Source organism: Rhinolophus ferrumequinum, chromosome 26, assembly GCF_004115265.2.
Source record: "Rhinolophus ferrumequinum isolate MPI-CBG mRhiFer1 chromosome 26, mRhiFer1_v1.p, whole genome shotgun sequence".
In the NCBI taxonomy this organism is placed as follows: Eukaryota; Metazoa; Chordata; class Mammalia; order Chiroptera; family Rhinolophidae; genus Rhinolophus; species Rhinolophus ferrumequinum.
Genome location: NC_046309.1, coordinates 9,075,510 through 9,091,030, shown reverse-complemented (window position 1 = coordinate 9,091,030; position 15,521 = coordinate 9,075,510). Strand labels below are relative to the sequence as shown.

The following is a 15,521-nucleotide window of genomic DNA, read 5'->3' as shown; positions in this document are numbered from 1 at the left end:
CTGCACCTAACAGCTAGCACCACACGGCTGGTTGTGAATGAGCCATTTTGGAAGCAGATCCTTTAACACCCAGTGAATCTACCAGCCAATACCGTGTGAAATAGAGAGAAACCTTCCTCCATTTGAACTGAGAGCAGTTCCAATTGTAGATTCAGAATTTGCTTAAGCCACTATGTTTTGGGTGGTTTGTTATACAGCAATAATAATTGAATACACTTGAAGTAACTCATAAACGTTATGTTACTTTCTTCTAAGACCACACAGCTCTTCTGCTCCAAGAAAAGCCATGAGTGTAGACAGTTAATATACTTAGCTTAAATGAGGATATTATTAATCTTAATTTAGTAGAAAAGCTTCACTGTAAGAGGGAAGAAGAATGAGAGAGCAAACTGGAATAATAAAGAGAGAAAAAAACGACAAAGCAATTGCTCAGACTTTCAGCGGCTGCATAACTAAAAGTAAACAGCATGCTATTCTGCAAAGTAACATAGGCATGGTCAACCTTCAAGGAGCTGAGAGACCTGTTTTAGGAAGGAATCTGATCTTTATAACTGCAAGGAACTCTTTAGTCCAATTTCTCATTTTTATAATTGGGGGAAAAAACCCAAACCCGAGAGTGAAGTGACCAGGTTGTGCAGCTTGTGAGTCAGGGTCTGCCATGACATCACAATGCTGCACCACAGTCCCGCCCTGACTTTACAGTCAAAAGCTCTCATCTCAGACTATGGGGATGAGAGTGTAGGGGAATGGTTTCCATTATGTAATACGGAAGCAGCTTTCCCATCTCCCATGAAAAACGATATTCCTAGATTTTCAAGCAAAGTCCAGTCTGAGAGCCATGGAGATCAAAATGTAAGAGAAAGAAAAATCAAATCAAGGGGACGGATGAAGCAATGCCTGCAGTTACTTCACTGAGGGTGACCAGCGCTATGGATTCAAAAGGGAGTTTCATGGAATGTGCCATTTGAAGGAAGCAGACGAGAAGATAACGAAGGAGAAGGGTAATGAGAAGAGGGTATCTTTCTTCTATCTCCATTTTCTTTACCAAATACTTAACTTGGTTTTGGACTGGCAAACTCCAGAAGGCTCTAACTGTATTACCAGAAAGCGTTAACTAGTAAAGGCCTTACCCTTCTGTGGGGCACTCACTCACTCATCTCTCTCATGGAGAGCAAGCCCTTGCCACGTCATTTATTATACTCTCCTGGAGGACAAAGGACCTGCAACGCCAAGAAGTGGTGAGTGCAGAACTCTGGCATACTTTGGGTCATATTTTAGAGATAATAATACTGTTTCCATAATACACTTTTATTATTTTCTTGAAATAAGTATATTCACTGACAAATGGGTTTCATCTAAGTTCATAAATTTTTATTTGTAGTCTCTATGAAAAACCAACTAAAACTAAATTAAAATTCCCTTGTAATTCCTCTAGAAAAATAATAGGCACAGGAAAAGTAAACATGGTACAGGGTATTACGCTGTACAGTTGAGTTAATAAGACTGTACAAGGCAGGACACACAAAGCTTGCAAATCAGAGACTGTCTTGCTGCTCAGACCACCATCATCCGATCAGTCATCTCTGATCTAGAATCTGTCACAAAAACAACATGTGCAATGTTTCAATTGTGCTGTTTAGTGAGCATTTGGGTCCGTCCTGAATCTAAGTTTCATGTAGGCTTAAAATATCAGATCATCAGAAGCCAGGTCATAGATTTTTTTTTTTTTTTTTTAACAGGCAAAACTAAGATTCAACATTCTAAAGGTACAAAGTAATTAGAAAGACCAAACAGCAACTAAAAAATTAGTTTTGTGTTAACTTGGGTAGAAATGTAGCCATTTTTAAAAATTCTCAAAATACAGATTTAAGACCACTGTTCTGTAAAGGCTACACGGCGATTCAACAAGCATATACCAAGGACATGATAGCTTAGATTATTTCTCTGATATCACGTGACAGTGAAGTTCTTAGTGAGAAAGCTATCGTGTTGCCCCAAAAGTAAGACCGGGTCTTATATTAATTTTTGCTCCAAAAGACGCATGAGGGCTTATGTTCAGGGGATGACATCCTGAAAAATCATGCTACGGCTTATTTTCCGGTTAGGGCATATTTTGGGGGAAACACAGTACTCAGAGCTACCATCCAAAAGACCGAGAGTGGAGCTGTTGACCAAAATGCAGAACCAGTACTTAAAAGAAGTAACATATTTATACACAAAAACTATCATTTCATTAGGTTGGGAGATTATGAGGAAACACAAAAAATGTTTGCACTTTTTTTTTTAGATTGGTGATTCTTGACTTTGATGTGTATCAGAACCACCTGGGAAACTTACTAAAAATGCAGGTACTTAGACCTCACCCTACTGAGTCAGAATCTGCTCCAGCATCTCCATTTTTAAAAAACTACCCAGGCGATTCTGAGACAAACCACAGCATAAAGTATAAATAGGATTAATTAATCAGTTTATAGAGTGAACTATTGTTTTCTACACTATTAACAGTGTAACTGCTGTAACTCTTTTGTCTCTCTCTGACACACACGCGCGCAGGTAGACACTTTTAAAATGCTGACGTATACAAGGTATTTTCAGTAGAGAGAATTCATTTTTCTTGGCCAGTGTTAAAAGCCTAAGTGAATTTCATATGGCTGGGATAGAAAAGGAAAAGAGCTGCATGCGGCTACGTTGGTACGTTCTGGAAGGTAAGGGACAGAGAATAGGAACTCAGGAAGAGAGAAGTAAAAAAATTCCCTCCTATTAGAATGCTCATTATAGAAAAAGGAAAGCATGATGTCACAGTTTTTCCATTTACCTAGCTTTAAAAATTAGAAAAAGGGGAAACAATAATTTTATCAGAGTCTGATACAAATAAGTTCATGGCCGAGGACCTACATCGGTAGCACAACCTGTGATATGGTGAAAGACGTAATAGAGCCCAGATGCTGTAGTTGTAGAGCTCATTCTTTTCACCCTGCCACGGCAAGAAACATGAGGTTGCATCTCTGGTTTCTAGTCAGAAGAGCAGGAATCTCACTCCATTACAACACGTATTTAAGAATGGTATTTCAAGGAAAGGCCTCACATGCTCTTACTACCAAAAGTATACAATAGGTTTCTACTACTGGTGACAAAGATCAAGAGATCTATCCCTCATACTTACCCAGGATTCAACACTTCTTTTCTACAATGAATTGGAACCTTTATGTAAATAGTAAGTAAACCCCAAGAGATGGTAAATATGTACCTGGTCCCTGTTGTTGATGTTTGAATAAGGTAACTGTCCAGTCATCAATTCATATAGAACAATCCCAAATGCATACACATCTGACTGAAAGCTATAGGGGTTTTTATCTTGCATTCTGATTACTTCTGGTGCCTGTTAGAACATAAAAAGAAAAATATTCTCGTTTATTCTTTACTTTAACTGAATAAAGACTGAAAACCAAACTATTATAATTCCCAGAACAATGCTTTTATCATTCAATAACCCATCTAATATATAATCAATTCTCTTATTAATGGTCAAAAATAAAACTGATTAAGAAAAAAATGCTCTGTAATCTCTAAAAGAGGCAGTATGAGTTGCGATTTTATATGCACTACTAAGATTTGATAATTTTATCAGCGACCCTTTCCACACAAAATATCGTCCTTGCCATCTGAATTCCTCCCTTGACTTACCCATCAAGAGTCAGTGCCCATTCCCATTCCTGATTCAGCAAAGAAACACTACACGCGCGACTCTAAGATGTTGGGAGTAGCACAACCACTATGGCAACTGCCTTAGAATTTCAGGCGTCCCATTGGTACCAATGACTCTCCTCATCTCAGGGCACCTTAGATGATAATGGTAAAATTTCAAGACCGATAAACTCAAATCCCTTTCCTGCTTCCAAAAGCGGTATAAACATGCCATGGATGCTTTAGTAATAAAAGCAACAGAGAGCAGGTAGGTTTAGAAGACGGCATAAAGACTCTTTTGGCTGCTGCTTCTTGGACAAAAATACAGACCAAATCATATTTGTTACATGTTTACACACTGTGCTCCATAAGTAAACTTCTTATTAACTACTTACATGAAATACAATAAATGCTTGGTTAAATATTAGCTTTAAAGAGTTCTTTCACCTTGAATCTTCTGTATTGTTTCATTTGGAAGGAATTAAATAAATTGCAGGGATTAATAAAAAATCTGTGAAAACATTAAATTGATACCACAACTAGAATGAATTGCAAAAATGGCTGAAATACCTGGGACAAGATTCCTGGTTATTCGTCAGGATAAGGCAGGTGAGACTGTCTCACAAGGCAGGCAAAATGGCACTCAGCCTCACCTGCAAATTAGAATCACCTGTGCAGCCTTGAACTTCTCAACGTCCAGACTACATCCCAGCTCAATAATAACACATCACAATCTGGGGATGGGATCCAAGCATTGTTAGTTTTTAAAGTTCCCCAGGTGATTTTAATGTCCAACCAAGGTTGAGAACCACTGATGGAAGATGTATAGGAGATCCTGATGTGATCGAAAGGATGGGGGTGAAGAAGGTTGTATCTACAGTGGTACCTCGGGTTTCGAACGTAATCCATTCCGGAAGGCCGTTGGAGTTCTGAAATGCTCGAAAACAGCCAACAGCTAGGCCTCAGGATCTTGCACTCAGCGGAAGCCGCGAGACATGCTTGACTTCTGAGGCATGTTTGAAAACCGAAGCATTTACTTTCGAATTTATGGTGCTCGTAAACCAGAATGTTCGTCAACGGAGATGTTCGAAAACCAAGGTACTACTGTACTTGCTTTTGTCATATTTTATTGATAACTGCTTTTAGTAATACACTACAAAATAAACCACATACAACTGTGATGTAACGAACAAGCCAGAATACTGAGAGGCTGGTTATGATACAGACATAATTTTCAAAGCCAGTACACAATTTTTATGAGGAACAGAGTAATAAATCATTTGAGAAACTGTCTTTACAACCCAGTTTTACCTCACTGTTGCTGGGAGATGGCTTGAGGAAAAGTTGTATGTCATCTACTTACAAAAACTGCATGATTGATCCTCAATAAATTTAGTGATTTAATTTGTAAAATTTTTTACAAAGGTTTCTTTCTCCGCTAAGATAAAAATAAAGCAAGGTTGCGAAGACTACTGTAAATAATTCAGAGAATTATATAACCTTAATCCTGACCAAACGCTTCTTTCCTAGTCTATGGATGTCCCACGCTATTTCTGAAGGCAGTATCTACCGAAGAGGATTTATTCAACAACTGAGTGTACTACTGGCTAATCTCTTATCGTAAATCTCAGCTTGGTGGAATAAGGGCTGAACCCATCTACCCACGTATTAACAAAAAAGAAATTAGAAGAAAATACAAAACTTCATGCATAAAAATCCACTACAGTATTTGAAAAGGACAAAGCTGAAGACCTGACTGAGTGTCTCTCTCCCACTTGTTAAAATAAACACAACTCTAAAACATGTATCAGCTGTTTCTTTATATTAGGTTTTGCAATTTCAGTACTTAAAATCTGTTTTCCCTGACTCTTCTTCGGATACATAGCCATCTTTGTTACAAGGTGTGTGCCTCAAAGGTGCCTGAGATCTGGAGTACAATGATTAATTATCCTCTTGTTTATAATTATTTATTGAATAATTGTAATTATGTATTAAAGAAAAAATTTAGCTAGCTCTAATGACTGAATCTTACAAATGGAAAAGGCATTAGGAATGCACCCCAATGGTAAAGATGGAGACCAGGAGGAGGTTAAGACAGGTGCAGGTTATGTACGAGTCATGCAGGGCGTTAGAATACAGACCTCTTAACACTAAGTCTAATCCACCTTCCCACCTTGCCACTTGCCCTAATTTCAGTTATTATTACAAGAAACCATAGCTGAATTTAACCCAAGCTTATCTCAACTGGTTCAGAATCCTACCTTGGAATTCCCTCCCTGGGAAATGATACAGAGTTCAAAGAATTCAGGCAAATGTGGTATTATACCCTTACAACTTTTCTGTTTACAGCAGGGGGGCCCGAAGTACAGATTTTGGTATTTAAAATTTAAAAATTGCACTCGTAGTTTTGGGACACCCTGTATTCAGCTTAGAGCAGTTTTCAAAATTTTTGGGCTCAGGACTCTTTCAGTCTTAAAATGATTGAGGAGGCCCACGGAGCTTTTGTTTATGTGGATTATATCTGTGGATAATTATCACATTCAAACTTAACTGAGAAACTTAAAACTTTTATTAATTCATTTAAATAAAACAACCATTAGCTGCTAACACAGATCCCATATTTTTAGTGAAAAGTAACTATATTTTCAAAAACGAGAAAGTTTAGTGAGAAGAGTAGTTCTGGAATTCTTTTTGACCGCCTGGACTTAACAGGAGCCAGCTAGAGTCCCATACTTGCTTCTGCATTCAATCTGTTGTGATGTGTTGTTCTGGTTGAAGAATGCGAAGAAAACTCTGATCTCACACAAGAATGATCTTGGGCGCACGTCTAAGTGGGTCGTAGGGACTCTTTTGAGAACTACCAACTTAGAGGGTGATTCCTAGACCGCCCTTTTCATAGCCTGCAGTTTTAGTTCCCTTCTTTCCTATCTTTTTTCTTTTCCACAAAGCAGGGCAGCACACAGTGACAGTGTTAAAAAATCTACCTCTCCTTTTTTGTCTTTCCTCTCCCAGCTGCCGCATAATTAAGACAGTTCTTTCTAGTCTAAAGGAAGTAACTTTCCAATTTAGATTTAAATAAAATGGTAAAACGGCCTGTCTTAAAAGGAGTTCTCGTCACAAAACCTTAATAATGCCTGCAGATCACACCTGCTTAAATTGCATACTTGGTCCACCGAACATTTTGAACACAAAATATTCTAAAGAGACAATTCCAAACAAAATTTAAACAGTGTTTACAAAATACATATTTTCTGTTTGAAAGATACTGAAACTGATTTCATAATATTCTTTTTAAAGATAAAAAATAAGATCAACATTGATTTTTGTGAATACTGGGAACTATGAAAATACTATAGTTGAAACCTTCAATGATTTTCTAGCAGCATCTCAGGGTCCAAAAATTTAATTAATGAAAAAAAAAAGCCTCAATTCTTACCATCCACAAAATGGATCCAGACAACTGTTCAAACTGATGGGACCCACTCCATCGAGATTTCACTGTAGCTAGACCAAAATCACCTATTTTTACTGTGAGGTCTTCATGAAGAAAAATATCTGTGGTGTAGTAAGTAAAGGAAAACAATAGATCTCATTTTCCTATCAGGGCAAGCGTTATGAAAATTTTAGGTAAGAGATCTAATTTCTGTAATTCTGTAGTATGATATTCCTTAAAATAATACTTCATATTTCCCCTTAATTAATGTTTAAAAAAATAATTATGTCTGTTTGGCCTGTATGACCTGCTTTTCAAGTTTTGGGGCTGGAAATGTAGGAGGATGAGGTGACATGTTTTCCTAGGTGTCTGGGAGACCCTGAAACTTTCCAGTTAGATTTTAGTAATGGAGGCTCGAATATCCTTTCTGGCACTGCTAGGAAAGGGGTAAAGGCTCTTCACTGGAATGAAGGTGGTTGGCAGACAGGAACTGAAACTGAGTTTACGGATGAAGAGGAAGAATTCCGTTTTTCTCACCTCATTGTTACGTAACTTAGAGCCTTCATTTACAACTCAACTGCTGCACACGGCCAGGTCAGCGTGCCAAAAGCAACTAGCAGACAGCTACAACATTGTTATAGTGTTGACAGCGCGTAAGCAGTAATAAAAAACAGCCTTACTACCAGGAAGACTTGATTTTTTTTTTTTGTAATGCTCAACCGTTCAGAAACCAAAAGCAGGTTGCAGTACCTCACTCTACTATACTTTTCATGCAAACCCATTTATTAATTTTCATTACAGTATATTTAACTTAGCATGAAACTGTTTTTACATAATGTGAAGACAAAGTGCAGAAAGAAAAGTCAGGATGTTTTCAAACCTCGCAGACAAATTTCAGGAAGGATACTATTACTCTTGAGGTCTCTGTGGATGATTGACTTGGCGTGTAAGTAACTGAAAAACAAAACATCATTTTAACCTGAGGAGGGCTAAATACTCTGGCCTCACAATCTTAGACCATATTTAGCGGTGTAAGGACTTATTTAGAATCATGATACAATTGCAAACTGTACAATGTGATAACCCTTTTACATAATATTAGACTGTAAATGAATTTCGGATTAGAGGAACACGTGACTAATATGGTACAGCCAAAATCTTGTTTTCTACTAAAAGACTTTGCTTTATCTTTTACTATTTACCAATACAAACCGTTCATGTCAATCAGGCAAGCCTATTTATCCATGTCCTTTAAATACACCTTGATATTTAACGCCTTCTGTGATCAGTGGTCCACTCCTACACCCATCCCCCAAATCAGCTTTCATTCTATTCTTCTCCTATTCATACCTATCCTTTAAGATTGAACATACATTCTAACTCCTGAGTAAAGCTTTCCCATTACTGACACAACTGAAAGTGATCTTTCCCTGTTCACTTATATAGAAATTATTCTAACAGCTGCTTCATGTGTTTTTCCCCATGTATGTTCACTTTCTATTTAGAAGGTAAACTACCAGAATATGAAAGTTTGATTGATAAATTAAAACCATTCTTAAAGGTAGCATAAATATATTCTTAAAATACCTTCTTTAAAACTGCCGTGTTTCCCCGAAAATAAGAGCTAACCGGAAAATAAGACCTAGCATGATTTTTCAGGATGACAGCCCTTGAACATAAGCTCTGCTGCGTCTTTTGGAGCAAAAATTAATATAAGACCCGGTCTTATTTTCGGGGAAACACGGTAGTGAGTAGCAAACTTCCCCATAATGGCCAAACTGAATCTATTTTAAAGTCAACAATAACTTCATTGATGTTATCCCTAAAAATGCTTTAGTTGAGTTGAGGGAAAAGGGTTGTGTCTAGTTTATTTCTGTTTATCCCCAGTGCCCAGTACAGTGCCTGGCGTGCAGTAAGTATTCAATACACATCTGTTGAATCAATTACAATGAGATACATATAATGTCCTAGTCAAGGTTTTTTCTTCATTTAATACCGAAGAGGACAGATACGTATATGAAACTTCTGAAATTTGACAATGACCAACCATTCGGAAATGTTTTGCCTTATACTGAGACTATAAAATCAAAGTTATATAATGAACACTGTTAAAAATGGACAGTTTGCAAATAATTAAATGTTATTTATGCTTTCACATCTTCATTTAAACTTCCATACCCTCCCAGAGACCAAGATTTTGAAACATTTTTCTTAGACAAAATTTTCATTTCAAATGATTGTTTATACTCTTTTCCTCTAATTTCTCTCTTACGTCACACTGTTTATTTCCTTCATAGCATTTACTACAATCTGCAATTATCTTGTTGTCAGGACTTTTAGGCCCTGGGTTGTTTTACAACATCACAATCCCTCTTCCACTGAAAGAAAACGTGATGTCAGTTATAAGCATTAATTGCTTCAAATGTTCTGCAGTGACAGAGAAAGGTAAAAACAGATGGAGAAAAATGGGTCTCGATCAAAAGCTTTTTCTTTTGGGGCTAGGGAACCTTGTGTCCATTAGAAGGGGGGTTAATGAGCGCGGTGGAGCTCTGTGCTTCGTCAGAGAGCTGGGATTTAGTTCACAGAAAAGGTGTTAATCTTTGAATAGAGGTTCTGTCTCCAGTGAAATTAAAAACAACAATAAATGGGTGGTACATGTGAAAATGTGGCGGCATGATAAGTTACAAGAAGGGAAGATAAAAGTATTCTTGATGGATGGTGTCAATCTTTTCAACATATTTGATACAAAGAAATATAGTAAAAATAAGGTAGTTAGAAATATAGCAAAAATAAGGTAGATAGAAATATAACTAAAGGGTTGAGGAGAGAAAATTTCTGACCAGGAAAGGGCTTACTAGATAATCAACAAGATATAAAGATGATTGCTGAGCTAGTGATATAACCCTGGTAGAGCTGTTTAGCATAAATCTACTAAAGGCCAATGTTACATAGAGCTGCAACTTGAAATAACAATACCTTATCCTTGTGTAATTCCATACTGATTACAAACGGCTTTCCTAACTTTTATCTCATTTAATAATACTCCTTCTGTAACATCTCTATTACAAAAGCAGTGAAAGAGCAGAAATCCAGGTCTCTATAATGGAAGGTTGAAAAGAAAAGGGACTCAAATTCCCTAGATGGAAAAATGAGATGAGTGTCATATCTCATTCCCCACATAATATAATGTTCCAGAGTAATTACTACCCTAAATAATTCTATACAGACACTAAAACCATTTCCTAAGTACCAACCAGTTATAATGGAAAATGCCAAAAAACACATAACTGGTTGAGAGTAGGCAACAAGAATAAATAGACTCTACTTTGCTTCTTCTTACTTTTCTAAGATGTTAATGAGAACCTTACAATAGATTCACAAAAGTAGTAGGAAAAAAAACCATACTATAAACTAAATGAATATTATTGTCTTGATAGGTTTCTCTTAGGAGTCTCCTTCCTTGAAGAAAAAGTTGTCTACTTACAGAATCATTTAATCTTAAAGTTGGGAAATCATCTAGTAAAATTTGTTCTCTACGCTACTTCTTTCAAGCTCTTATCCAAGATTCAGCTTTTCAACATTCTTCTTAGGGCATAATATGACGCCCCTAAAGTAAATACAATACTCTAGATTTGATCTGATCAACACAAATTAGAGTGAGATTCTCATCTTCATCTTCCCCTTGAACGTAAGACCTGAAACCATAAAACTCCTAGAAGGAAACATAGGCAGTAAGCTCCTTGACAGTGGTCTTGGTGATGATTTGACACCAAAAGCAAAAATAAAAAAGTGGGGCTACTTATAACTAAAAAGCTTCTTCAGAGCAAAGGAAATCACCACTGCAATGAAAAGGCAATCTACGAACTGGGAGAAAATACTTGCAAATCATGTATCTGGTAAGGGGATATCCAAAAAATATAAAGAACTCACTGAACTTTACACCAAAAAACCCAATCAATTCAATTACAAACATAGACATATTTTTTTTCAAAGATGGCATACAGATGGCCCCCAGGCACATGAAAGATGCTCAGCATCACTAATCATCAGGGAAATGCAAATCAAAACCACAATGAGATACCGCCTCACACCTGTTATAAAGGCCAGTATCAAAGAGACAAGAAATAACAAGTGTTAGTGAGGATGTGGAGAAAAGGGGACCTTTGTGCACTGTTGACGGGAACATAAATAGGTGCAGCCATTAATGAAAAACAGTATAGAGGTACCTCAAAAAATTAATAAAGTTATCATATGATCCAGCAATTCCACTTCTGGTGTATATCCAAAAGAATTTAAATTAGGATCTTAAAGAGAGAGCATGTTCACTGCAGCATTATTCACAATAGCCAAGACATGGAAATGTAAGTGTTCATGGAACGATAAAAAAAAAAAATCACACACACACACACACTCACACGAGTAGTATTCAGCCATAAAAAAGGGAAATCCTGACATCTGTGACAATATAGATGGACCTTGACGGCATTCTGTGAAGTGAAGTTAGATAAAGATACTGTATGGATCTCACTTATATGTGGAATCAACCCTCCCACCAAAAAACAAACAAACAAACAAACAAAAAAAGAACTTATCTTCATCTTCCTTAAGGAGGGTAAAAAAGAAATTATTAAATCAGCCATTACTGTGGTTGTCATGGCAGCCAAAGTCACTCTACTGACTTCTATTAGAATTATACTCAATTACAACCCTCGAGAGTTGCTGTTTTTGCATTGCTCTTGCAAAACATTTTCCCCATCTAACATTTGTTTTCTTCTCTTTTTTGGACTCAAATATTGCATATTTTGTAGACATGGACTATAATTTCAGCTTATTAAAGCTTTGTTTTCACAAAAAAATAAGTTTTAAAAAATCAGTATGCTAATGATGTCACCTAAGTTATTTGTAAGGCTGCTAATCATATTCACGAGAGGAATGAGAACAAAAATCTTGCAGTTCATAGCGTTAGGTCTGATCATGATACAGTAATGAACCTAGTCAAATTCTCCATGCATGTCATATCTCTTCATCTTGTGCTCAAGAATATCCTGAGATATCATTCAAATGCCTTGCTGAAATTTAAATACTACAGCTACAGCATTTGCCTATAAAATCCCCAGTGTCTTTCACTCAAGTTTGCTATTTCCTTATATTTTTCAACTATGTCTATAACCAAAGAACTGGCCTACGTAGACGTTAGCATTTCAGTCCTCTTTCATCTAACACTACACAATTTCAAAAAAGCTTATCAGACTTTACGCAGCAAGCTTAATCTCCCCTCAGACTCCGAGAGAGAATTTAGTAGCTGATTGGACTGGTACGCATGACAGTGGTGACAAGATGTTATTTTATCCCAACAGTTTCAAATTAGTTTCCCTTCTATACTTTGATGCCCTCCACTCCCCTCATAATTATAATGTGAAAGGTATGACATTCTGCTGTCCCTGCTTAGTCAGTGATCATTTATCGCTTTAAAATAACTACAATCCCTAATAAGTGGAGTTCACACATTTTTCAGTTGTGCTCCATCGTGGCCTAAATTCTATTTTTACTTAGATTTTTCAGTTTCTCTAGCTTTAAAAAAGTCAAATTTATTGAGGTATGACTTGTATACAACACAATATGCACCCAATTTTTATGTGTAGTATAACAAGTCTTAAATATATACACTTGTGTAATGAACCACCACAATCAAAATAAAGAACGTTCATAACCCCCAACAGTTTGTTTGTACGTTCCTGCAATTAATAACAGCCTCCCTCACGCAACCATTGATACTGATTTCTGTCACTTAAGGTCAGCTTTGCCTTTTCTAGCATTTCCTATAAACACAATCATATGGCTTGTTTTGTGAGCATAATGATTCTGAGAGTCACACACTGGTTGTACGCAGTCTTATTACAGTGTATGGATACCACAATTCATCCACCTACCTGCTGGACACTGGGTTGTTCTGGTTTTTGGCAATTATGAGTAAGATCCTCTAAACACTCACGTGTGTCTTTGTTGTTGACTTATGTTTTCACTTCTTTTGGGTAAATAGGTAGAATTGTTCATATGGTAATTTTAACTGTAAAAGAAACAGCCAAAGTGCTTGTACCACTGAAGACTTTTTACCCGCAATGTGACAGAGTTCTGGTTGCTCTGCATTCTTGCCAATACTTGGCACTGTTGGTTTTGACTGTGAGCTTTCTACTGAATGTGTAGTTGTGTCTTGTAGTTTTGCCTTTCCCTAACGTCTAATGATGTTGGACATCTTTCCACGTGCTTACTTGCCATTCTTCTATCTTCTCCAAAAAAGTACTCCCATCTCTTGCCCATTTTGTCATTGGGTCGTCTGTGTTATTACTATGTAAGTTGTAAGAGTTCTTTACATGCTTCAGATACAAGTCTTTATCAGAAAATGTACCTTGCAAATATTTTCTTCAGGTCTGTGGCTTTTCTCATTTTCTTAACAGTGTCTTTTAAAAAGTAAAAGTTTTGAATTTTGATGAAGTCCAATTTATGATTTTCTTTCTTTTAGGACCCTCACTTTTTGTATCCTAAGAAATCTTTACCTATCTGTAGGTTACAAAGATTTTTCTCTTATTTTTCTTCTAGAAGTTTTAGATTTTCAGCTTATAGTCTTAGGTCTTTGATCCATTTCGAGTTATATATGATTTATGTCTTGCATCAGGTAAGGGTTAATGGTTTATTTATGTATTTATCCTACATGTATATCCAGTTTTTCCAGCAACACTTGTTGGAAGGACTATCCTTTATCCATGAATTGCCTTGGCAACTTAGCCAAAACGAACAAACAACATATAAACAAACAAACAACCCCCCAAAAGAACTGACCATAGACATATGGACATATTTTTTGAAATCTAACACTATAAGTCCTCCAACTTTGTTCTTTTTCAGAATTGTCCGGACAATTCTAGTCATTGCACGTCCATCTACATTTAGGATCAACCTGTCAATTTCTACAAAAAAGCCTGCTGAGATTTTGACTGGGACTGCACTGAATCTGTAGATCAATTTGGAAAGAACTGACATCTTAACAATATTGAGTCTTCTAGTCCATGAATATATTTCTATGTGCTTTGTTTCCTAGCTGGGACCTGCATTAGAGAAGGTATATTCCCCTCTTTGGAAAATACTCTCATCATAGCTTCTAAGTAGAACACAGGCTTGAGAAGAATAAATAAGAATGTACTGTAAAAATAGAATTCCATAGTATTGATGGAAGAGCAAACCCATGATATTCTCTTGTAAAGCTCATTTCAAACATTCACAAACACAAACACATACAATCAGAAGGTATTTATTTATAAGAGCAAGGTAACTAAATGGGGGAAAGTTATTTCAACAAATATTGCTGGAACAACTAGATCTCCATATAGGGGAAAAAAAAAAATCTTCAGCCCTTAATTACCTCAAATCAGACACAAAAATCAATTTGAAGTGGATTGGAGACCTAAACCGAAAAGCAAACACTATAAAACTTCTAAAAGAAAACAGAATTACTACCACATCTTGTACATGTATATAATTTTAAAGTTTTCAGGATATTTTTACATCATTTGGTTTCTTAAACATCACATTTCTTTGTGAGGCAAGCAAAAGGCAGTAATTCCACTTACACTGATGGGAAAACCAGAGCCCCGCGGACTTAAGGGACATGATCAGAGGGTCATAGTGGAAAGCATTATCAGTTTGGAGCACACAAATTTGGGTTTGAATTCCAACTATGTCACTTATTTAGCCATATGACCTTGGGTACATTACATAATCTCCCTACACTTTGGATTCCTGACCTGTAAAATGGAGAGAATAACGTTTAACTTTATGGGTTCTCCCTTTCATTTATTTAACACTTTTACTGAAAGTCCACTTTGTGCTAAGCAACAACTGTTCTAAGTCTTGAAGATATAGCAGACAGAAAATACAGAGGTATCAGTAGACTCTATTCCATAGGTGGGAGACAGGAAAGGCTGAGATGCAGGGGGTTGTAATTTTAGGCCAGGGAGAGCCTCTTTTCAAAGGACATTTTGATTAAAGACTCAGAGGGAAGGGGAAGAGTCATGCAGTGATGATGTAAGAAAATAGCAGGCAGAGGGACTAGCAGAGCAAAGCCCAAGCAGGCATGAGCTTACCGTGTCCGAAGATGGCAAGAAGGCAAACGGGGGCTTGGAAGAGAGGGAGCACGAGGAAGAGCAGCAAATGTGTAGAGAGAGATACCAGGAAAGGCAGACGGGGAGGGAGGGCTTTGGGGCGCATTGAGAACGGCCTGTTAAGGACTTCTGTCTTCTTTCTGAGTGAAGTGTGCCGATACTGCAGGAGCAGGGGAGCCACATAATCTGATTTACGTCTTAAAAGGCCCACTCTGGCTGCTGTATTGAGTACACTGAAGGTGAGTAAG

General features: G+C 36.9%; 1 protein-coding gene across 7 annotated transcripts in view; it reads right to left on the bottom strand.

Moving 5' to 3' along the window:
• Positions 1-15,521, bottom strand: part of BRAF (B-Raf proto-oncogene, serine/threonine kinase) — a 121,598-nt gene that overhangs the window by 19,341 nt on the left and 86,736 nt on the right. For all 7 annotated transcript variants that reach the window (XM_033098790.1, XM_033098787.1, XM_033098789.1 and 4 more), the window contains 3 exons: positions 8,025-8,071; positions 7,121-7,239; positions 3,248-3,379 (listed from right to left, as the gene is read on the bottom strand). In XM_033098790.1, the coding sequence (XP_032954681.1) occupies positions 3,248-3,379; positions 7,121-7,239; positions 8,025-8,071 (298 nt within the window). The remainder of the gene's footprint in view (positions 1-3,247; positions 3,380-7,120; positions 7,240-8,024; positions 8,072-15,521) is intronic.